The following is a 24,860-nucleotide window of genomic DNA, read 5'->3' as shown; positions in this document are numbered from 1 at the left end:
TGTAGAAACCTCTGTAAGCAGCAAAGGAAATTTCCTGATACAGCTCTTGAAAACTTAGAGGAGAGTTTAATTTTTCCTTTGACACCATGAAACTTTTCCAAATCAGGAGACAGCTTGGAAGACTCGTGGCACAAAGCAAACACAGAACCAAAAAAACCCAATAAAGCAAAGAGAAGAGCTCACCCTGTATGAGGAACACCACAAACCCACCCCATTTCCTTTCCTGGAGTGGCCCAGTGCAATTTTGCATAAACTGTTGAGGGATTACAGGCTGGACCCCTAAGCTTCTCAATAGTGTTTAGAATTTTTCCCAAACAACACAGAGCCATTTGCCAAATATTTTGCTACGTTTGGAGGATTTGACTTATGTTTGCACTTGTGGACAACATGTTATGGAAAATTCTGATCTTTGATGTGTAGGGTTATGTATCACTCCAAATGACTCTCTGCTTTCATAAACAAGCTCTCTGTTTAGATAAGAGAATAGAATAATGCTATAACTGATATCCACAATGAACCTTGTAATTTGAAATTGGTAGTCTTAAAGCAGGGATCTAGATCTTGAGCCACTGTAAATCAGAATGGGCCTTCCTGAAATAGAGTTAGGTAGGGAAGTTATTATTAGTTGTTGTCTTATCAGAATTAATTCAAAGATTACAAATTAGATACATCTCTTACCTGGAGCCCAGTTTAAATATCTGAAAGGGCTGCCCCCAGCCCATTGCCATCCACTGTTGAAATCCAAAGCATTCAATCCAATCCAGAAGGCAAAACCAAATTCTTTAGTTAGCTCTAAATTAGAAAAATTAATCCGTCAGTTGTATCCTCTATTCTTATTCACAGTAAGATCATCTAAAATAAATTAAGTTTAAAGTAAGAAATTCATATTTCTTATTTTAAACCAGCCCCAAACCAGTACTTTCTGCATTACTGAGATGCATTAATTACAAAAAGTATTTGTAAATTAATCTATATTGTAAAATTTGTAACTGGATCTATATTGATTTACCAGAGATCTTAGTAGGGCAAATCAACATTTTATTTCACTATTTAAATAAGACTTTATTTTTCTCACTAGCTTTTATTAGAACACAAGGCATGTAAAAAAGCCCTGATATTCATAAGGGAATTTTGCTAAAAGTCTTCTGTAACAGATTTAATGCAGTAAAAGTCAATTTGTCAATAAGTTTTTTCCAGTTTTTTTCCTTTGGGAGTCCTTTCAAAGCCTCCTTTACACTATTTATAACCAAAGAGATGCTGTGATACCTGTATCTGAAATCCACCGGAGTTATTTTGATTTTATGTATGCAAATGTGTCCATATTAGGACCAATTTCACCATCATCAGATGTTTTCTTGAAAATATTAACAATCCTTGAAGCACAGTGGCAAAAGGTAAATTAGAGGACCAGCCCATAGCCCTGGTCAGGTTTGAGAGCCCTTGCACAGAGGTGAGCAGAGGAAACCCTTTGGAGCTCCATCTGGAGCTCAGTGCTGGCATGGGGACGTTTCACTGCCAAAGAGGTTTGTGACCAATACTTCATAAAAAACCCCAGGCAGTGGAAGGGCAGTTCAGAGCATCTCCCTTTGGTGTCTGCCCAGCCACCCCTGACACCCTGTCCTGTTTCTTCCCTGAGGCAGACAAGGCTGCCCACCACTTCATCACAGTGTTTTCCAAGGTCTTGTTCTCTGCCCTTTTTTACCTCCTACATATGCTTGCTCCTGAGTCTCTGTAATGCTTAGTAGTTCTGCATTTTGCTGCTGACAGCTTTTCCTTGCTTGGTGCCATGTTAGAGCTGATTCTGAGTTTATCTGATAGTGAATGCCGGTTGAAACATCTTCTGTCCAAAATCTTTCGGTGTCATCTGGAAGAGGTGACATAGAGCAGGGTTCTAGTGGACTCTCATATACCAACTAAAAGAAAATAAAGTGTGTAATAATGCAAAATCTCTAAAGATGCACGCTAAGCATCAGAAAAAAAAAAAATCTAGACATCAAATTAGAATAGTGTATGTTTTTTTAAATTAAAAATATTATTTAAAATTTCTACATTTTTAGAAAGGAGTGAATTTTCTTTCCCTATATTTGCTTTTGAATTTTTCTCATACTGCAAATGCAATTCTAGGTAAACCAGACATACCTATTGATTGAAATAAAGAGATTCCAGGGTAAAGTCAGAGGAGAAAACAAGTATGTAGGTGAACGATGACCCCAGAGGCTCTCCATGCCTCCAGGGTAGGAATGGGTAGGAACCCTTCTTAGCTCGCCATCAAGAGAAGCAGTTTGTCAAAAAATGACAGAAAGTGGCCTTTGACAGCTTGAGAAACAACAGAAGAACTCTGTGTAACACCAATTTACAGCTCATAACAGCTGCTGTGTTTGCAGAGCAACTCACCAAACCTGGTGAAACTGCTGTGTTATCGGGAAGGGCACTGGTGAGACCAGTGTTTGTGTCCTGAACTGGAAGGATCCAAACATAAGTTCAGTGAAGAAGACATAGCAAAGTTGGGAGAGGAAGAGAATTCTCACAGCAGCATTTTTGTGTAGGCTGGCAGTAGGAAACTAGAATAAAGTAGAAAATTAAAGGGGGAAAACTAGAAAATAGCAGTTTAAATGAGAATTGACCTATAGGGATTGTCTGAGGGAGGAAGAGAAATAGGAATTTTTGAAAGGAAGATGAATGTCTAATAATAAGATAAATATCTAAATTCGTGCTGTTCATGCCATGCACTTAAGTCTTATCAAAGAACTTTTTCACCCCTCTGGTTCACTGAGGGAAAGTCACCTCCAGATTTGAGTCAGAACGTTTTTGGGCTGAACCACTCTTGTTCTCCATTCAGAACAGAGAGAGCTCTTGGTCACTGGGACCAGTGTCCTGTCAGGTGATTTCCATTTGGGCTACTCTAACAAGGTCAGTCAGGCAGGTGTGCAGCTGGTAGCTCATAAAAACCTGGTAGCTCAAGAGATGGTCTGCTCAAAAACATTTCATGACAAGTTAATGAATAAAATGCAAGACTTACTTATTAGTGGACAAAATCCATAGAGTTTATCTGCGTCAAAATCTGCAGTGGTTGCACACCAGAGCAGCCCATCTGACCTGCCAGCATCTGTGCACTCATTGTACTGCTCGTCTTTGTACTTGAAAGGGAATACACAAGGCTGTCCATTGGCATTTCCTCGTAATGTAAAAGTAACTAGGAGGGGAAAAAAGTGTTTAAGGACATGAAAATAATAATAAAATCATAGATATAAATTCCTAGTAATGGAGCTATCTATTATGTATTTGTCTATCTAAATTGAGAAGTTATACAATCTTTTAAAATTTATTTTTATTATAATTTCCTCCCAAGAGTGGCTACAGATTTTAAATAAAATGTTTTAATAAAATGAGAAGTTTAAGTACTGTGGTTAGAGTTTGATATGTATATACTGTAGGCAAGTCAAATTCTATGATTAAAAGTTGCTGATACCTTGTAGTTCCTGGAGAGAAAAACAGCAAGAATAGAAACAACAGTAAGTTCACTGCATTTTTGTTTTCTGCACAGCTCAGTAAGTTTTCTTTATTTGCCTGATTACTCTATCCATCTATTCCTTAACTGTTAAAAAGAAAAGGGCGGCTGACCAGAGAAAATACAGACCAGATTGTCATGAGCATATTTACACAGTGAAAATTTTAGGTTTCAGTTGCACATTTCTCCACTTGGAGAAGTCTTGCAGGTTCATCCTAAACTGAGATGCTTTAAGGTTAGCAATGTTTCATATTTTTAAACTATTACAGTATAATGGGAGTGTTCTTTTATGGTGACATTTCTGATATATAGACTCTCAGTCTCCCATTCATGCAAACTCATCCCTCCACTCAGTTCTCCACACATTACTGCTTTACCATTTCTGTCTATAACTATACCCAATGACTGATAAACATCTTGAGAGTAGACTGTTCTTCTAATTTGGTGAGGCTGGAGGGGAGGAGCCACTTCTTCCTTCTCATGCCTCATGTCGTGGGGCAGAAAGAGAAACTCACACAGCTATCGTGCAAATATGTAAATCCCTCAACTGATCACTGCACCGTAGGTGTGATGAGGAAGGTAAATGGAAAGAGGTCCTTGCTTCCTCATCTTCCATTTCCCTCCCACACAATGCCATCTGATTTGATATTTCCACCCTAAGAAATTCCAGTTTAAAGATCCTTTTCTTATTACCTTAATTTTTTCATCATCCCTACACCCCCCACTCTTTTATTCTGTGAATCAAGAGCTGCCAGGGTACCTAACACACTTTTTAGATCATGTTTCAAATCTGACAAAACATACAAAATAATCAATCTATGCATTAAAACTGTAAAGCTGCCCAAGGTAAAGCATTTTCATATCTAGTTTAATACAAAACTAACAGGAAACTTACCTGATGACTGTAGTGAACATTGCACAAGTGAAAGGAAAACTAGAAACCTGGAGAAGTTCATTGCAAATGTAACTTGCTTCCCATTCTTCTGCCAAAAGCTGGATTAGAAGATTGGCAATATCTAAAAATCTCTCTCTCTGCAGATAGTGATGGGTCCTTCTCTGTGCCAACGGGTTGATGGATAAAGCTCTGTACTCTAAATAAGGAAATGTCCTGTCACATGGGATTTTGAAATAACTTGACTGCACACTGTAAACACTGCTCTCTTTGAAGAGCAAGTCCCTTCCAAAACTGAAGTCTCCATCCTTGTAACTAGAGGTGGAGACGTTTGTCATCTTCTGTGACATTGCTAACATTAATTCAAGTTAGTAGTTGGGGTGCTACACAGGACAGACCTGGAAAAGCAACTTGAGAATTGGGGACAAGAAACTCGAAGTGAAATATCATCAATTAAAGCCCTCCTTTTAACCCTTACATCTCAGAAACAAACAGAGACAAAATCCCAGTGGTTCAATACATTGCAATAATGTCACAGCACTATATATGTAGAAGAAAGAGATCAAACTTTACAGAAACTGCAGGCTTTGGTTTATTATGAGCTCTTGCTCACTTTGAGGCAAAATTTGCGTTATTGTGTTGGTTTATTTGATCCCAGTTTGGGGCTGGCTTGTTCATAATTGCTCGTCAAAGACCTGAAAAAAGTAATGCTCAACACTGTACTCTAGTGGTAAGCTTCCATGTAACAGAAAGGAAAATTTTGCCTGGAATACTTTAAAACTTTACTAAGTAAAATGATATGTTTACCTCTCTGAGAAATTCCTCATGAGACTGTTTCATGACAAAGCCAAAGACAAGCTAAATCCCTTTAACCTGTGAGCAAAATTCTCATCTGCAGACTTGTATTGGCATGGCAGTTTTTTTACAAATATGCTGCAAAGCCCTACTGCAAATGTTCACAAGTCTTGCTATTCCTTCTGTTTATTTACATGAGTGAAATCAGTAGTTGTGCTAATGAAATTGAAAAAAATCAAGTGAAATGGCCAGTAGTGAGATATATATGGCAGCTGAACAGTAGATGTCATAGGAAGAGCAGCTATCATTGCTTTTGTTTTTAAAAGAGTGTTGGGGAAAATTACTGCAAGAACCAGACAAACTTGTTGACTTGGCTGTAGAAAGTAAGAAAAAAGTGTCTGGATTACAGCAAAGTTAGGAATTCAATGAATTATTTAATAATAACCATTTTATTTGCAGGTCACACGAAGGGAGGGTTTAGCATGAGCAAGGCTTGCAAGAGTAGCTCTAAGTCATAGAGCTGAATGGTGCCACAGGTACCAATGTGGTGGGGCACAAATAAAAGCTGAATTTCCTGAGTGAAACCATATTTCAGATACATCTAAAATAACAAAATTAAATTCTCTGACAAAGGAAATCCCAAGGTAAAATACTTGGAGGAAACAATTCCTGCCAGTTCTCTCATTTTGCTCACTAAGTGCCAGCCTGAGTCTAGTTCAAACTGGGCTTTCTTCTCCCTCTGGTGTAAATGGATGCTTGTGAGGATTCATCCAGGGCTGCAGTGGTGGGGAAAGATTAATGCAGACACTGGGGTAGGCTAAAAGAGGAATTGAGTACTTCAGAGCTCCCGCTTTGGCATGACCAGCTAGCTTCATGCCAGTTGCAGAGTCTTTGGGGTCAGTATCTTGTGTGCTGCATAACACATTGTGCAATAACCTGTTCTCAGCACTGTCCTACACTCTTGCTTGTATTTACACCAAGAAAAATGGATTTCAGTGCTTAGGAAAGCAATTTCATTAGTTGGTTAGGGGTTTTTTTCTGTTTTTTTTTTCTTTTTCCCAGCTTTCCAGCTTGCTTAATTGACGCTGTGCAGCTTGGGGAAGGCAGGTTGTTTCCTGGGGATATCTGCTAAGTACTCTTTCTCATAAAGCATTTAGTTTGTATTTACAACTCACTTAAAAGATATCTTGTAGTGCTTTCTACTGTTTTTCTGATGTCTAAAATTTAGCCACTTGCAGATTTCTAGTACAGAACCATCTGCTGCATTCCTTAGTTTTTCAGTTCCTTTTTCTTGCATTTAAAAATGGGAAGTTGGTGCTTATTCAAGCTGAATTCAAAGTGGTGAGGAGAGAAGCCCTTCTTGTTATTGACAAAAGAGTTATTGTGCTGACAGGAGCACCCCCCTTCCCCTTTCTCCTCACTTGATTCACAGGGAATGCTGAAGCTGAAAATTATACTAATAGAAAATTTATTTATTTATTTATTTATTTATTTATTTATTTATTTATTTATTTCAAAGCATTTACAAAAAGAAGCAAAAATGTCAGGGAAAAATATTTTAATTCATGTAAATAAAAATAAACCATTAAAATCACATAATTGAATTGAAAAATGATTACAACTTATACATGGTCCTAATATTTCCTGACATGAACTGTGTTTTCCATAGCAGAAAATGAACATGACAAGGTTTTCTATCCCAAAGTTTTCTGAGAAAACAATATGAGGCAGTTTAATAAGTGTAATAGGATTTAGCCATAAAGAACAGTATAATACTGATCTGATGCAGTGAAGTTTGTGGGGTTAAATGCGTTCAAGTTTGCAAAAAAGAAAATTAGGTTCTAATTTTTGAGATTTTTTAGTGTCCACAATGTCACAGCAATGCAGTTCTAAATGGCATTCACACTTTACTGGGCATTCATTCTTACTAGTTGACTTTCACAGTCCTTTTTCAGTACATCCTTGATCATTACAAATTCCTTGATCATTACAAAATTGTAACATCCAACTCTAATTCTGACTTTGTAAAATGTGCATGATAAAAAAAAACAAAAACAGCTAGTGCTAAAAGAGGAAAGTGATTTAATTTGTGTAATGTTTAATGTATGGTTATGCTAGATCTCACTTAAGATCTCATTACAGACTTTTAACAGATACATCCTTTAATTTCAGCGAGTAACTTGCTGCTCCAAGTAACATGCCACAGGACCCATTCTCACCAATTCTTCTATCACCAAGACATCATCTTAATAATGTTTCTTCATAATTGCCAGAATCGGTTGAGAGCTGGTTTTGTCTTTTTCTTTTGTAGAAATAGGCTGCCATGCCAGCTCCAAAAACAGTTAAAACAGCCAAGAAAATGAGTGGCCAAACAGACACATGAACAGGTGGGTGAGTCTCTTCATTCTTTTCCTTGCCTGAAATGAATCCATATAACTGTGAGAAACCATAGTAGTTTTTATTTCCACATACAACATGAACAGCATAAAGGAGATGCCCTCTCCTGCCTGAACTTGAGAGCTGTAAATCTGAGCCCTGAATTGCTGCTGATCAGTAATCAGGTCTCTGTTCCTGAAGCTAATGTGGTTTTAGTGGATCTGGGGTACAGTGATGTACAATGCATACAATAGATGCTTGTAGGAATGCAATGAAAATGTATGCCTTAGATGGGTATGGGATGCTAATTACTGGAAATTAGTTTGACAATATTTTTGTTACATGATTTACAATAATATCTTTGTCAGAAACTTTCATATACATCTACATAGTTTCTAACAGCCTATTAAAGCACTCTGTAGCTGTTCTCAAAGTTCTTCTCAAGTGTGGTCACTGCTGAGCTGGCCAGCTCAGGCTTAGCCCTGCAGCATCTCCCCTGGCCAAGAACAGGGGAGTGCTCTGTGCACCTGAAAGGCAACGTGGGGTCACCCTGAGTGACTGAAAATTGCAACCCTCAGAAGGACTTGTTCTCTAAAAGACAGTGGTTTCAGAAAACTCATTTTAAGTTCTTTCTCTGTTTAGATTTTTCTTAGTTTTCTTATGAAAGCTCTTACCTTTTTGCTTTCTAGGACTCCCATTCAGCTCAACTTCAATGAATTTCAGGGAGAAATCACATGAACACTTTATTAGAATCTGTATGTTTGACTGTTTGCAAAAAATAGCACAGGAACAAAACCCCCTGCAATTCTACCATTGCATTAGTAACATATATGTCTGCTATAAAAGGCAACAAAATGAGGCAAAAAATACATTGCTAAGCTTTCATCTTCCTACTTAACATTACTTTATCCACTTTTGAAATTTATATTGTTTTTATATTACCAGTTAAAATACTGATTCTTTTCTATGTTCATTCAAAACATCTTTTCACATTTTTCCTGAAATATTAATTTTAATGTACTAAGAACATGATGTATCACTCTGGAGATTAGTTTTACATGGCATATTTTGGAAGATCTGCATGTCTAGCTGCTACAAAATTTTTGATTCCTAAACATCTTCCCAAGAAAACACCTACTGAATCACATGAACAATCTTCCTTTTCAACTCTGTGTAAGACAGAGAAAAATGAAAGACTTTTATAACATTGTTTTGTTGCTGTTGAAGAACTGCAAAAAACCCCAGTTTGGCACTCAGAAATGAAGAATTGTACACATAGAATTAAAGAATTTTAAATTATCATGAAATTATTTCTCCTCTTGGCTCTTCTACATCAGTTTGCAAACACCCTTGATATCCAGAGGAGAATTTAAAGCCAAAATGTAAAAGGAAAGCAAAGCAGAATGGAAAATGAATAGATACAAAACAACAGTAATCCCTACTAAGGCAGGAAATAGTGCATATGGGAGATCTGTATGATTCAATGGATGAACTTTAGAGATTCCTTATTATTTTAGTACTACATAGGATGGGATGTAATTTGGATGTTTTTAATAAGTCTTTAATAAGGATTAATTGATTTACTGCCATGGGCATGTGCTGGTTTAAGCACAGAAATTAACAGCGCATGGGAGATGACTATTTCTTGGTTACAGTTCAGCATCTTTTTCTAATTAAAGACTACTTGGAAAATGAGTAAATGCTAACCCCAAATTTTCAGTTATTTTTCACCACCTACCATGTCTTGAGATGTCTTTAGCATTGAAATAACATTTTTTCAACTTTTCATCTGAAAAATAGAATCTTAAAACTGGATTTACAGCCAGTTTGGCTGCAAAATCTTTTTTTATTTTTTTGGAGGTTTTCAACACAGAACAGTAATGCTACCCATGATTTACTGGGAACAATGCACAATACAAAAGCTGGAAAATTAAACTTGATCCCACAGCTACTACAAAAAAAAAATGCAAAGGTTTAAAAATGGCTACCTATCCTTTTTTAGGTTAGATAGATTGACTTTTAACATCTGAGTTAGAAGAATAAAATGATACTGCTTTCTTGCAGACAATTTCCTTTGTATCTCCACTTGGCAATAATTCATGTAGTGTTTTATCTCTGAAGCATTAGTCTGGTATATACAGTACTGAGAGAAATTTTCCAGAAATGCTGATGAGACAGCTTCTCTAATAACATGAAGTTTTAATTTAGAATGGAAGTATTCCTCACATCATTCATTATTGCAATACAAACAGGTGACCTTTAAGAATCCCTGAGGCATTACTGAATCAGGGCCAACATTAAGCCAGTTTGGTACATTGGGAAGTAATATATTTTTTGAGAATAACAAGCTGGAAGAGGAAGATTGATTATTCACATTGATTCCTCCTTGCAAGGGTATAATAACTGTTACAATAATCAGTTCTTGGAACAGTCATACCCTTGCAGAGGTGTTTGACAGGTGCCATATCAACGCCTGTGTTAGGTACTCAAAAGTTTCTGAAAGTTTCATTCTCAGCCTAGGCTGTACAGGAGGGTACTGTATTTCCATGTAGGCAGTGATTTGGAGAGGTTGCAGTCTGCAAAAACAGGCAACTACAAATGGTTAGAGAAGTGGGAAATGCCAAACCAAACTGCCAGGAATGACTTCCAGAGCTGTGGTGAAGGGCTGTAACAGTTCCTGGTGAACTAGATCTGTCCTGTCACTAAGGGCTGACACACTGAGGACTTACCTTTGGGTTTTTTGCAGATGAATCCTTTTTCAGCAGAGCAATCGCTTTTGTCCCAGTAGCCATGTGGTGCAGTTATTTCCACACACTGATGCTCCACATCCAACTCTTTCTCCTCCCAGTTAACAAAGTCCAGGACAGCATTATCTAGCCACAACCACTGGCCTATAGAGCAACTCACAGAGTAAAAAAAAATTAAAACGTATCTATTTCATTATTATTTTAACTGCTTAGCTCTGCAATTTACTTTTAATAGCCATAGTAAAGCCAGTTTTCAGCAGAAACCCATGTTGGTTTTTTTTTTTTTTTGTAAAATACTGTAATCCTCAATTTTCTTGTATTAACAATGTACTTTTCCATTAAAAATTAAAATTTAGACATACCTTCCACATTCTGGTAAAGTCCTATCCAAAAGCCTCCTACTTTATTTCCAAGTGGTTGAATTTTATGAGTCAGAAAGTGAGATTCATCCATGTTTTCTACTGAAACCAAGGTAGCTCCTGAAAGGCATTAATGAGCAAATAACCATAACCTACGTGAGTGACCACTGTGATGACCTCCTCTTTTTAGTCTGTACAAACAATAGCTCCTGTGCTAATGCTGCTCTGTTGGTGTCTCCACTGCTTCTTGCAGAAGACAATGACCTGGAGGTAGTTAGAGGCTGTGGCCCCTGCTGCTGCCCCCAGATGACATCCCACAAGCCAGGACATAATGGGGAGCTCTTACACATAGACCTGAGAGGACAGAAGGCTGCACAAAGTGACTCATGTCAGCTTATTCCCATTGTGCCAGACTTAGAACAGCTTAGTAGGTTAAAAAATATATATTCTTAACTTTTTTTTTTAATCAATATCTTTACATTTTTATGATAGTTTTGTGTAAACATTGGTACAAATCTTTTTAGTTGATAATGAAGGCTCTCACCTAAGCGAGCACACTCAAGGGAGGCCAGCCCCCAAGTTCTCCCAGCTGATGCTTCAAGGTAGTAGCAGTGATCATGATAAGGGATCCAAGCCTGGAGTTCATCTCCTTCAGGACAGTCTCCAGGCAGCTCAGCAGGGTCAGTAGGAGCTATCTCTAAAGAATCCACAGGGTATGAAATTGGTATTGCATCGTGAGTCATCTCTGATTCTATGACCTGTGTGTAAATAGCGTAGGATTTCTCTCACCCAGCTTTATTTGTCTTGACATCTACTCATGACTACTCCCACATTCCCTCAACCCAGAGAACAAGAAGAGCCAAGCAGTCAAAAGTGTTAAACATCTTATTTCTCAAATCACATTTCTCAGGACAAGGAATCAAATTGCATCCTGCAACATCTAACTAAGTGCCTTGGCAGTACTGTGAGGAAAGCAAGCCCTGAGGGATGATAAAATGATTTGCATTTTCACAACACAGAAGCTGTTGTAGGCTAATGAATCATTAATGCCACAGTCCCATGTTGTGTGGCTGCTTGGTCTCTTAATGTTGTCACTTTATAGAAAAAAAAGCCATGAGTGGAGCTTGCCTCTGCCAAATCAGACTGTTTCTGATCATGGGTGCAACTCCAATTCACTTTGATGGATCTTGCACTGCATAAGCAGACCAAATGTACACAGCCTTAAAGCATAAAGGAGGGAAAACAGCACGAATATACAAAATCTAGATGCAAACATGCCTCTGCATATATCTGCAAAGAGTTAAAGTAGCATCCACATTGCCAAGGCTCTTACAGTTTTAGCTCAAGCAATAGTGAAACTCTTGGCTGTGTTTTGGCTCAGTGACACTGGTGTGTGACTTTCCCCAGCTGAAGTTCATACAGTCAGTGCACAAACCCAGCACACATTTATACTACACACAGACTCATGTGATTTATGGTCATGTCTTGTAAAGAGCAAGATATACCTTGGAGATAGAGCTTCATCTTATGGAAACAGTTTTACCATGATAGCAGTGCAGCCATATGGATTTGCACAAGAGCCTTTCCTCTGCCTAAATTCATACATCATCCAATAGCAAACGTCCACATTCTGCTGGGAGGTAGGTGCTACCCTGAAGCATAGTCCTCTGCAGGGGTAGCCCAAACCAGAGCAAAGTCTCTGGGATGAGGCAGGTTTATGGAATTAGGAATGTGTCTTTAAAATTGTTACATGCCTTTGCTTACCATCTGATATCATGCAAACTGAAAAGTAGCTTTCATTGCAAGATGCTGTTTTCCAAGTACCACCAAGATCAAGGTAAACACAAGCATTGTTCTCCTTTGGTTCCCCAGCTGCCCATTTTGTGTACCTGGTTTTCCAGTTATTGGTCCATTTGTAATAGCCACCAGTCTGAAAACAAAAGAATTCTGGTAATAGATTTATTTTAAACATAAAAATTTCTGTCACACAAATATTGTGTGAATATAATCATATGTCTATTCGATTTTTTTTTTGGAAAAAAAAGGCCATTTTTTAAAACTCCTTTCACTGTTCTAAGCAATGTCACCAGGCAATTTGAGTTTCACAAGAGCTACATGTGAGCAGTGTTCAACACTGCATTGCTTTTGGGAGGGTTTTTCTGAAGTAACAAATTTCTACAATATGGCAAGAAAATCAGATGAGGCCATCTTAGGTCATTTAGTAAATCCTACATCAAGAGAAGCAATTACAGAGAATTTGTCCTCTCTGCTCTGCTTTATTTAAATTAAAATTTGGAGCTATTTGTGCATAAAGATTACTTGACATTAAACATTAAACAGTCAGCTTAAATCTTAAAATATCTCCCTAATACTCACAGTAAGTTCTATTAATACATTAATAGCTCTAAGTATCCTCCTGTATAGCAGGGCGTTTGACTTTCAGGGTGGCCAACAGTCACTTCATGACAGCTGCACTTTCTGACTCAGTCTGCAGCTTGACTTCTGTTTCTGTTTCTAGAACTTTCTACTTTCATCTTTTGCTTCTTGCTAACATTTTCTGTGTTTCTTCGCGTTGTTTGGTGGATGAAAATCCTTGACTTATTCAAACAGCACCCCTCTATTTTTGTGCGTTTACACAGTGAAGCCATTCAGAATACAATTGCTCCACTGTTCAAAACTGATTGTCCAGAGGACTATTAGAGCAGGAAATTTCCCTGAGCACCTGCCCCTCCCATCTATCCAGCACTTACCATATTGCTGTTAAGACCAATCCATACAGGTTTTCCATATTTCAGCATCTGGATCCACAAGAATGAATGGATGTAGGCATCTGAAATGCTGGCAAGTTCTGCAGATTTGTCTTGGCAATTTCTTCTGGCCTCTTCCCATTGCATTTCAGATGAAATGATTGAATAGCTACTGTCACCATAACGCGTAAAGCCAGAGGCTGGACTTGTTGGTAATTCAGGCTGTGAGGGAGCTATGGAGGAAAAACTGAATGGATGAATTTACAACGTATTGCTCTTCTGCAGCATGCACGCTGTAAAAAATTGGTCAAAACATCCTAGTCAATAAGTCAAACTCTTTTTCTAAGCTCATGAACAAACCAAAAAAAACGTAAATAAAAACAAACAAACCAGATACCCCCCCCCCCCCCCAAAAAAAAAAAAAAAAGCCAAACATAACTTTCAAGACATGGAGCAAATTTGTTAATGTAATAAGATGAGTGAAATCCTGCATGCCCTGAAGTAGAGTATACCTTCTATAGAGTTGACTGGTCCAGTCTAAGGCTCCTAGATTGCATATTTCAGATTTTGTGCTTTAAGTTATTTGACTGAATCTGAATATCTGAGTATACATTTATTTCTGATCACTGGTGGATAGAACTTGGGACAAGACATAAGGCATTAACTTGTAATTATTTGTAACTTGTTGTAATCTCTAGAGTTAACCTAAGACTTTGAGACCTGGTGTTAATTGATCACCACTCACTGTTCACTCCAACTTCTTGGCCTGTCTGTAAGGGTTGCCAGAATGTTGCCTACATGTTTGAGTCAGGCAGTGTACATTTCCACCCTTGTGATTGTAAAAGTATTCAGAAGAGCTGGAACTGGGATAAAGAAAATTAAAAATGCCTCCATAAAACTATATATTTGCTGTGTGGGGAGGGGGTCTTCTTGCAAGCATGTTGGCTGTGCTGAGAGTGAACAGGCTGAAGTGAGGGGTCAGGGAATAATTTTTACTTTAATAAAGACTGAGGCAAATTTTTTTTTGTTATCAGTGCTTTGTCTTCTCTACTCTTGTTATATGCTTGGACAGCTGTGATTTGTATAATTAAAATTCTACAGGAGTAGAGTCAACATTCATTACTCATTTTGGTACAAAAAACATAACAATATTCTTCTACATTAAAGACACATCCAGGAAGCTGTACATTTTGATTGACATCACATGGCATTCAGTAGAAATTGTGAGAGAGGGTTAAATACTCTGCTCAGATTTTGTTCTTGCAGTGATCTTCCCAAGAGAATGGGAAGATCACTGCAAGAACATAATTTATACTGCACTTAGGATACCTAAACCTCTTATACCTCACTGAGAAAAAAAAAAGCCATTTTCATTTATTATTCTCTAGTATAACTCATGATTAGGTACAAACCCCCTGATTAAGATAGTGGTTCCTCTCCAGCAATTTCTGTGAAACAATTTGTACTTTAAACATAGCACTGCCTTAACACTGATGAAGGTCTGAAAGCCTGAGATTCAGAATGAGATCAAATCTGGAAGGAATCACATCAGGTTATATATTCATCTTATCTAACCAAGGTATTCTTCCTCTTTGGGAGACTGGGTCGAACAGAACTCACATGAATTCATCTGGCACACGTAGCCTCTTTCATTGTCACAGCTATCATCTCTCCACCTCCCATCTGACTTCCTGATGAAGACACAATCTGTCTGAAGGGGAGGGGAAGAGGCACAGCCATTAAAAGAGGCAGTGGGGAGGGGGTGAGCTGAAGCTCCTGTACTGCTAGTGCAGGCAGAGAGTAGCAGAGCTCATTGAACACCTGCACAAATTAGTTTAAATTTCCTAGGTTTCTGCCAAGCAGCTTGGCCTGGTATTTATTACTGACCTCTTAAATTTGAACCAGGCTTCTACTGGTGCTGGTTAAGGTCTGAAAGAAGTCAATTAAAACCCATTGTACCAATTTTATTAAGAACCCCATAATGACTGTGTAAGTGACTAAGGTACCTATACGAAATCTTCTCTGTTCTGATTTACATTTATGTAGATCTGTTTCAAAACACTTTTATCAATGAGAAAAACAATATAAGAACTACTGTTAAAAGCTCTAGTCTGCGCTAGTCTAATTGAAGCAGACTCTCTTGCAGAAAGCAGATGCTCTTTGCTGGTTTTTTATAGTCATTATCAAGTCACCATTATCAGATGCCACAAAATATTTTCTCTTTGCTTTGTTATGTTTACTTGCTCCAGTATTTCCTTCATGACTCCCCTGATTTCAAGATTGGCCATGGCAGTGTTTTGGCATGTCATCCAAGTTTCTCCTTAATGCTGATTTAAATGAGTTTTAGTCATCAGCTAAAGTTGACTGATGGCAGATGTTAAAAATCTTGGGTGAATAGCTGCCAATCATTTCCTCAGTAATTGCCACCTTTGGAAAAGAGCCTGAGTTTCTGCAGAGAAAGAGTAATTTCACTGAAGATATCAATTTGTACCATCAGAAATGAGTAAAGCAGTGTGGGAGAACATTAGCCAGAAGTGGGACATACACACAGACAAATTATTATGGCATCAAAAATGTTAATTTTGGTTTATCATACCTTGTCTTTGTTTGGTGCTGCAGCTTTAGTATTTGCATTAATGCAATTTGGGGAGGAACTGGTACAAGTTTCCCCAAGCTTCTTTTACAGAGCTGTTTTTTTGCAGTAGTTCAGATGGAAGGCTAAAAATCCCTCTTCTACGGAACCTTTGCCAAATATTTGGGTGTATTTGGAATCATAATCAGATGATTTACTAAACCCCATTGTGCTTACAAAAGGACTTGTTTCAGCATCCCATTTTTGCTGCTGTAAATTTTCTTTTAGGAAAATCAACTAGCTGCACAAGGTATAGAAGTTACTTAAATTTCCTGTACCTCCAGAGCATCATCTGTCAAGCTTTCAAACTCATAATAGTCAAAGTAGCTTTGCTGCTTTTCTGGTGCACCATTATCCCAGTTGGTGTAGGAAACAGTGCTCCCGTCTGCCCAAAGAAACGTGGACTCTCTGTTGATATCATTCATCCCAATCCAAACATTAGTGGTGGCGTGCTTCAAATGATAGAAAAGGAAAGCTGGAGAGAAGCAAAGATTTCTCATTAAGGAAAGCTCATCGTGACTTGCCCAAAAGAGGGAAAATAAGCAAAAGCCCAAAGTGGGGGACGTAATGAAAGGATAACATTTTCCCCTACACAGCCCATCTGCTGTCAATGAAATGTTTAGATAAGCATCCCTTCCCCACTGTGTATGCACACAAAGGGTTTCAGAAAGTCCTGTTGCTAGTGAGAGAAACAGGAAATACAGATTTCTGTCAGTATGAAAGATCTGTGGAACCACCCTCAGAACACACTGGAAGTTTCATGAAAACAAAGCAGCTGAAAGAACTAGAAACAAGCTTTATTTCTTATATGTAATAATTTTAGCTATTGCCTTGGAGTTTGAAGTTAAAATAAACCATGGAGTGACCTGGCTAATTAGCAATTTTCTTCAGGTAATCCCATATTTTATATTGGAGAGTATAGCAGTTTCTTTAGTGAGAGACTGAGATTTTTTTCTTTCAATAGAGCCCATATACATACCTTGCACTTGTTCATTTGGTATAGTAGCCAGGTTTCCTCCCAAATTGAAGCAAACATCTCGTGCAGCATGCCACGTGAGATTTCTTGTTATATTGGAAGCAAATACTTTGAAACACTGGAAACAAATCAAGCACTTTTTTCAAACTAGCAAAGACTGGAACTATTATATGTGAATGTTATCAATTAGCTCTGAGATGTACTTTTCTGCAGAAAAAGAAATCAGGGCTAGAATGAGTGGCTGAGCTCAAGAGTAGAAAGTCTGGCTAGGCAGACCCAGGCACACACTTATCCCTCCTCATTGTACAAGGTGTAATCTGGGAGTCTGGTATCGAATGAACTGATTGTAATGAGGTCAAGTACATAATCACTTTTCACATTTTCATCTGCCTTCTCCTGCAGTAATAGAAGCATCATTTGAAACCAAGAAAATGTGGCTTTGGGTGACACAGCTGCAGGGAATTATCTCTACAGTGCTTTGTCCTCCTGATGACTGTGGTTACAGCTGTTCATCCTGCCAAAGGGTGTGAAATATCCTTTGGCACATTGACCTAGCCTTCTGAGGAAGCAATAACAGCACATTGTACATAAAGTAGACAAAATAGCCTTTGGTAGATGGAGCTTCAGGTCAGATTGGTACAAACTCTTGTCTTACAGCAATGAGTACTCCCAGACTGCGTCTGAATGCAAAGCTGTCCTCAAAACAGTTGTAGGAGGCATCATCTTTCTGAATTCAAACCCTTGTGAACCCGTAAAGGCAGAAGGGATTGCTCAAATACATTCTTTATAAACCTTTCCACCCTTTTTACAAGATTGACCATTACAAACTTGCATTTCTAAACAAAATAATATACATGAAGAGAGGAGGAGAGGTTTTCTTAAACTGTAACAGTGCATCTTAAGCCTGCACAAACTATGCTCTCTGAAATGTACTCAGCATACATCTACTTTTACTGTATTTTTCTGCAAAGTTAGATGTCTAAGTCACCTCAAAAAAAAGCCCAGCTATCCAGTCTGCACATTTTGACTAAGTAATTACTCTCCAGATTTACTTTATATTCATTAAAAAATGTGAGGTTTTCAGTATTTTCTCTTCAGTTCTACTACTTTACACAATTTACTGAAGATGTTTGTTGACATACCTTGTTGTTAAAAAAAATCCAACTTTCTGGACATCCTCCGGGAGCCAATGGAACAGGTAATGTTGAATTAATAGAACTGTTATGTTTTTCACATACAAATTTATTGGCAGAACCACAGTTAATGTCATTCCACAAGCCTGGAAAATAAAAAGAAAAAAATTAAACATATTATAGTATTTAATATTTAGTAATAATAATTTATCACTTTTTTTTTAAATAAACACAATTTTCTCTATTTTTTATTTCAGGCTACAGCTTGATCTGAAGGCAAAGTAACCTTGCACCTTCAAGTAAGCTCTAATAGTAACAGTACTGTAGCCCCTTGTAGTTTATTTGAGCTCCCTGACCCATCTGCTCCTTGTTCAGGGCTCTCTCCACAGTGTCTATACCTGTTCATGGGGGTTTTTGTGAGCTCTGGCATCATCACATTGCAGGCAACAGGGGAAATACACCAGTAAGCAAATTTGAAAACAAACTGGTTCAGAAATTGATGAGGTAAGAAATACCAGATCAATCTAATGGCACAATGGATGTTCAAACATACTGCATGGATTATTTGTAAAACCTAAGAGATCAATACATATCTACGAAATTCCCACTAGCCTCATTAAAGTTACAGAAATAGACCCAAGAGGAAGCAGAGCTCTAGGATTTGCAAGAAATTTGCAATCCAGTGTACTTGTAAAATATCTTAGGACATTAGATGTGTTTGTTTGTTTCCTCATTGACTTGTACCTTTAACTCCCATTTCCTGTAGCTGCTCTAAATGTTTTCTTAAGTTCATAGTAGAGAAGATCAACTATTCAAATTTTTACTGAAAGTAGTGAAAAGCCCTGTAAAAAGGAAAAAACCCAGAGGGAAACCTCTGCTTTAAATGGCTCATGGGACTGAAACTCCCCATTCTAAGGGCATAGACTCTTCCACGGCTGATGGTGCCATGACTGGGAAGAGTTACTGCATCGTGTTGGTTTGTCACTGAAAAGAAATTGCAGAAAACAGCTACCAAAGACTGTGTGACAGTTGACAGCAGATGTTTGAGAGCACTAGTTGTAATCCAATCAGAGACAAATAAAATCTAATAGTTTTGTATTGTCACTTACCATGCTCTGAAAGCATAACCACACAATTTTCCTCATTATTTGCAAAGTTGGGTTCATTAGGAGCCCAGGCCACATAGGTTACTGGAGTTCCATCCACCCAGCTTAAAGATATAAAAGTAGTTATTAATTAATAACTTCATTTGTGACATGGTAGTCTTAATGAGCACCTCATGAGTAAAAATGTCAATGAGGATTTATGGAAACTGACTACAGTGGGAGGGGCTATTAGAGATTTCTTTACTTGATTGTTCTAATTTGAAGACATTTCTGTAAAATATTTCTGCTTGCAAATTAAAAAAAAATACACCAAGCATACTTTCTGTTAATGACCATGATTGTCTTGACATCATTTAATAAGAGAAATCAAAATCAGTTATTCATAATACATACAACAGAGAAGGATATTAAAATTTTATCTTAATACTTATTTTTATCTTAATAGTTATTACAATAACTATTTTATTCCTAGGTAATACTATGCTTTTCAGTCTGAGCATTCGTGGTGTTTTTGTAGGTGGAAACAAGAATGAAAATACTTTTCTCTGGATTTACCCTGCTCTGTGGGAGGTTAGGGGGGAGTGTTCTATTTTTCTGTAAACTAAAGGACATTCTGTCAACTTTAAAACCGTCCTTTTTAAAGTACCAAAATTTAAACTTTTTCCTCAATGTTTGCCTGCTTTTTACTTTAATATATTGCTATTGGAGGAAGAGGAGGTTTTCACCACATTTTAATCAGTATTTCTGAATTTAGATCAATATGCCTGAAGTGGGAAAAATTCAGCTATATCATCTATGTCTTGCTGCTGCTGATACAATTGTTTTAAATAAAGGAGATTCTCGCTGGATCCATGGAATGCTCTATGTCCCTAATTTGACTCCTTAATCAGGAGGTTAAAGTCATTTACCAACTCAGTCACTATCAACTTCTTTCCCCACTCCTCTTCTGCCTTTCTCAAGGTAAGTGACTTACATCCATTCAACAGTGGCATTAAAATAGAAAGGTTAAAGTCAAATCTCCTCTGACCTTTTCCAGATCAACTCAGAAGCACTTTTTTTCACCTCCCAGGCACATCCTAACTAGAAGGAAGGAAGGTAAGCAGTGTATCATGCTCTTTGGTATCTCTTAGCTTAGTTTTGAGTAAATTTGTGTGTTGGTCTTTTTAGAATACCTGTTACTGTTTGTGTACTGTAAATTTCTGCTGGCTTTTCTCCTGGAATAGGAGAGACTGCTTTTTGTAGTCATTGGCCGTGTCTTCCTAACTCTGGAAAACCCCTCTGATATATAGATAAAAAGCTAAGAAAGCCAAACCCTACAATATAGGGTATGTTTTAAGTGTATGTGTATATGTTCGTAGGTATAAAATTCAGTATAGCAAAGTATCACTCAAATTTATGGGAAAAATCTCTGGAAGATACTTGAGAAAGTGTGTATGGAGAGTAGAGCTGCCAAGATTTTCTTTGGCTAAGTGCTTACTCAAGAAAAGAAGAGGTTCTTTTACTATTTCTTGTTGAGGAAGCTATTGCACTTTAGAATATTCTAGGACTATTCCATTTTGCTTTGTACATGGTATGTGGAATGGCCTTCAGACCTTCAAGAGAACATATTGAGTCCCTCCAGCTTCTGTTTGTTTCTACATATTAGAAGCTGCATCGATCATCCTAACTTACCTGAACTTTTTATCAAGGCTCACTCTTAGACCAATGAAGTATCCTGTTGGCTCTCTCCCATATTTCTCCTAAATCAGAAAGACACGACTTCAATTAAAAAAAGAAATCTTTGAAGCAAAACAAGCAGAAATTGATACACCATTGATTAGGTCCAGAGCAGCCACTGAAGTCCACAGCAGTAAAGCACCTGCTTACAGTTAGCCACTGCAACTTTTATATGCTCAGGCACAGAAGTCAGGTTTTCATCTGGGACATCAGAGCCAAGACCTGCAGCTCTGAAGGCCCTAAGGATGGAGTAGAAAAGAAGCAGATTTTGAGTCAGAAACTGGTAATCCTTTTTTATTCTACCTTGAAGGCCAGTTGCTTTCAAAGACAGTTGGTACCTTCCCACATCACTCTTCCTGTCAACTGCATCAGCCCAGCTGGCATGGAGAAGGGGAGGCCAAATCCCACGGATCAAAGGGTGCATTTGGGAATATTTCATTAACAAAATGCTGATGCCTCTGCTTCTGAGACAACTCAAATTTTGCAAGCAGACTGTCAAAAGTATTTCTACTTTAGGCAGTCTGTTTATAATGATTCTTACATTTTCTTTTAGTGCTCTCCTCAGGAACCTTCTCTCACTGTTACTATTAACAACAGCTAGGTCTGCAGAATTCTTCCTGCAAAACTCTTGGGCTCTTTCCATGGAGACCTGCTCTTTGCTGATATAGTAGAGCTTATCTTCATATACAACCCATCCATCTGCAGTGGTTTTATATTCTAGAAGATAAATAAGGTACCCTTAAATTTTATATGTGTAGAAGACAAAAGCTTTTTCTAGAATAAGAAATTTAGGAAAAAAATTATTAATAATAATAAAAAAAAATAGATACAAAGACCTACCATATGTGTCAATTGGTTCAGGTTTTAGTGACACTCCTGCAAAAGAAGAAAATAGAAGGCATGATACATCTCCTCAGAGTGTGTTATGATGAGCTTATGACTGACTGCAAGAAGAGCAAGGAAGAGAGCAGGATTCTTCACCCCATTGCCATTGATTAGTAAGCAGGCTCAGCCACACAGTTCAGCTTCACACTGCTCGATATGCAAGGTCATTTGCATTAACTTTGCATCATAAGCGGCGCTTCACTCAGCAAAGCCACAGCTTTGGCTAATCGCATTCCTGCACAAAGCAAGGCAAGGGAAAATTGTTCTTCCAAGCCTGTAAGTGACAGCAGACTTATCTGAAACACCTTAAACTGTGGCATACAGCTCCTTTACTGATCCATATGTAGATATTCTGTAAGTCACCTGGGGGTATTTTCATCATGAGGGAGAAAATTTACACTAGATTTATTTTAGCTCTACCAAAAACAAGTCTCTGAGTGATATTCATAAACAAAAGCAAATACGACTTTATGTATGTGCATATATCTATATATCTATATCTATATTGATATAGATATAGGTATAGATATAGGTATAGATATAGGTATAGATATAGGTATAGATTATATAGATATATAAAATAACTGTGAGTTATTTCTGGTTGGGATAGAAAAAGAAATAGCACCGCTATGAACCATTGCTTTTGCAAAACCAGTTGAATCCTGAATAATTCTACAGGAGAACCTGAAGTACCAAGACATCTCACAAAGATATCATACTTGATTTTTAACTTCACCTGTGTTAGTATAAAAACCAGTATTGTAAGGAATACAATGCTGGCCCTTACAACTCCTTAACTCCAACATTACAAAAACAAAAGCAAACGATACTTAATAAAAGAAATTTGTAATCTTGCAAATATATGGATTATTTGTACACCCTATTTTATGTTAAAAAAACCTTCAATTCATTCTTAACATTCATAATTGAAAAATCTCAGCCAATAATATGTTACTTAATGCTCTGGACCTCCATTTGGAAAAAGCAGTTCTTCAAAATTTTGTCTCTTTCTCCAGTAACTTAACTTAGAAAGCAACTATTAATTAAAGTTTTTTAATCTTCTTGTGAAAAAAGAAGAAATCTACCTTGTTTTATTTGGCAAACCCAGTTATGCTGCACTTCACAGACTGAAAGAGACCATGTTTCAGAATATCCATTAGGCAATAAGCCACAAAACTGGAGTCGTCCTGAGTTCCTTGGACTACCATCCCAGTTGGTGTACCTAACCTATGGAAGAAATCAACTTTGTTACTCTTTTAATCTCTTTCGGTAGCTGTACCTTCCACTGGAAAATGGAAATTGCTTTTGTCTCAAAGATTCTGGTTTTAACCAAAAAGAGCTGGAAGCATAGGGAAAGCTCTAAGTATAAGGATTTTACAGTGGGCCAATGATGTCAGTGTTCAGACATGGCTGTCTTGCCATGGAGGGCTTTTTTTTTTGTGTGCTGAGCCATAGACACTGACAGAAGAGAAAAAGGCAGAGGAGTTGTTTCTGATGAACTTTGCCTAGCTGTGAACTTTATCCACAATACACTCATGCTAATCATGTGCAGACAGGGTACTTTTCACTCCACATCTGGCCTGGTTCAAAATTACATCGTCCAGCATCTCTCTGGTGGCAGTGATCATGTCATGCATCAATTCAGCGCTACTTTTTCCCTTCTCTGTGGTTAAGGAGGATGGGACTGTGACTTTAGGGAGGGAAGTCATGTCCTACAAATCTAGAGGAGGTACCTCTGAAGAAACTGACATCCAAATGTCAAGAGAGATACATGTGATACAACCTACCTATTATTGCCAAGAATTCTTGATAACATCCCTTTCTTAAACTTTTGTGGAAAGAAAAGGATAAGATAAAAGGTCCTTGCTTGTGTTAAAGAAAACCAAAGAATAGGGACTAGTAGTAAATGAAGGGTAATAAAGAATAGACTCCTAAGGAATGTTCTTCACAGCTGTTGATATTTGCATGGGCTCAAGAGATGACTGGATAAATTCCCAGAAATAAATAAATTAAAATTACAGATATGAGCTCCAGTTCTAAGAGACCCTGAGCCATCACTTACAGGGGGATTCAGGAGTATACTGGGAAACATGCTCACTGTTTCATTAACTTTTTAGACATTTATGTTTTTCTGTTTTGACCTTAGGTGTAAATATTATCTTCTTGGAAGAGAAAATAAATTGGAAAGTTACACAGAAAAGATACAGAATCTGATGAGATGCAGATAATTTCCATCTATTCAATTGTTTAGCTGTGATGTTAGTCATGACAATACAGATTAGCAGCTACATGAATGTTTGTAAGATTGGTGGTTTCTTTAATGAGGATAACAGCAAAAAGCCAAAAAGTACATATACAAATCCCCAGGTATTTTAAGCAAACAAATATGATGAAAAATTAAGATACTTACTGGAGAGCCATCACTCCAGGCAAATCCTTCATCTGGATTCAAGGAAAATATACCAAGCCAAACTATTTCAAACAAACAGCGAGTGGCTCTAAAAGAAGGTACAGAACAGAGCAGTGAGTAAGCATCAGCACAAGAAAAAACAGAAATACATAGTTGAACTTGCTAGAGCACATTGTGAAAGCAGTGAAGTTGCAAATTTCCCTATTATGTTTGGTGAAGTGCACACACGTGTTCTTCATAGAAATGGTTCAGTGTCAATAGCTCAGTTATCATACTTAGTGTAGTGTTGATCATGCATTGCCCTAATGTACTATTCAGTCAGGGAAAACCTTCACAGATTCAAAAAGTGGTTTCAGCACTGACCACTGAAAGGTTGATACATACCTACTTCAAGTAGATACATTGATCATATTTTCTACCCTTGTAGAAATACGACTAATTTCATGTTTCTAAACTAAATCTAATAATCAAGATACTCATGGAGGTTTATTAAAATTTTTCTTGACACAAATCACTCTTTTTTTCCATGAAAAGGTTAAGATAGTACTGAATAGATAAATTTCAAAGTATCGCAGGTC

At 37.5% G+C, this 24,860-nt stretch overlaps 2 protein-coding genes across 3 annotated transcripts in view; both read right to left on the bottom strand.

Moving 5' to 3' along the window:
* Window positions 1-4,551, bottom strand: part of LOC311163422 (macrophage mannose receptor 1-like) — a 33,287-nt gene extending 28,736 nt beyond the window's left edge. For both annotated transcript variants that reach the window (XM_084222266.1, XM_084222267.1), the window contains exons 1-4: window positions 4,404-4,551; window positions 3,020-3,193; window positions 1,703-1,864; window positions 679-792 (exon numbers count right to left, since the gene is read on the bottom strand). In XM_084222266.1, coding sequence (XP_084078392.1) covers window positions 679-792; window positions 1,703-1,864; window positions 3,020-3,193; window positions 4,404-4,464 — 511 coding nt within the window. In that variant the 5' untranslated portion in view covers window positions 4,465-4,551. The remainder of the gene's footprint in view (window positions 1-678; window positions 793-1,702; window positions 1,865-3,019; window positions 3,194-4,403) is intronic.
* Window positions 4,552-6,880: 2,329 nt separating this feature from the next.
* LOC311163436 (macrophage mannose receptor 1-like) overlaps window positions 6,881-24,860 on the bottom strand; it is a gene marked incomplete at its 5' end in the record, with an annotated part of 32,231 nt that continues 14,251 nt past the window's right edge. Inside the window, 17 exons of the mRNA XM_084222287.1 lie at window positions 6,881-7,612; window positions 8,246-8,278; window positions 10,301-10,462; window positions 10,681-10,797; window positions 11,222-11,374; window positions 12,442-12,607; window positions 13,428-13,657; window positions 15,045-15,135; window positions 16,335-16,531; window positions 17,036-17,150; window positions 18,175-18,311; window positions 19,275-19,375; window positions 20,943-21,010; window positions 21,529-21,704; window positions 21,828-21,863; window positions 22,958-23,099; window positions 24,283-24,370. Coding sequence (XP_084078413.1) covers window positions 7,437-7,612; window positions 8,246-8,278; window positions 10,301-10,462; window positions 10,681-10,797; window positions 11,222-11,374; window positions 12,442-12,607; window positions 13,428-13,657; window positions 15,045-15,135; window positions 16,335-16,531; window positions 17,036-17,150; window positions 18,175-18,311; window positions 19,275-19,375; window positions 20,943-21,010; window positions 21,529-21,704; window positions 21,828-21,863; window positions 22,958-23,099; window positions 24,283-24,370 — 2,188 coding nt within the window. The 3' untranslated portion in view covers window positions 6,881-7,436. The remainder of the gene's footprint in view (window positions 7,613-8,245; window positions 8,279-10,300; window positions 10,463-10,680; window positions 10,798-11,221; window positions 11,375-12,441; window positions 12,608-13,427; window positions 13,658-15,044; window positions 15,136-16,334; window positions 16,532-17,035; window positions 17,151-18,174; window positions 18,312-19,274; window positions 19,376-20,942; window positions 21,011-21,528; window positions 21,705-21,827; window positions 21,864-22,957; window positions 23,100-24,282; window positions 24,371-24,860) is intronic.

This window comes from Fringilla coelebs (genome assembly GCF_963513975.1).
Source record: "Fringilla coelebs genome assembly, chromosome: 1".
NCBI lineage: Eukaryota > Metazoa > Chordata > Aves > Passeriformes > Fringillidae > Fringilla > Fringilla coelebs.
The sequence above is the reverse complement of the archived record's forward strand: the minus strand, read 5'-3'. Positions and strand labels throughout refer to the sequence as shown.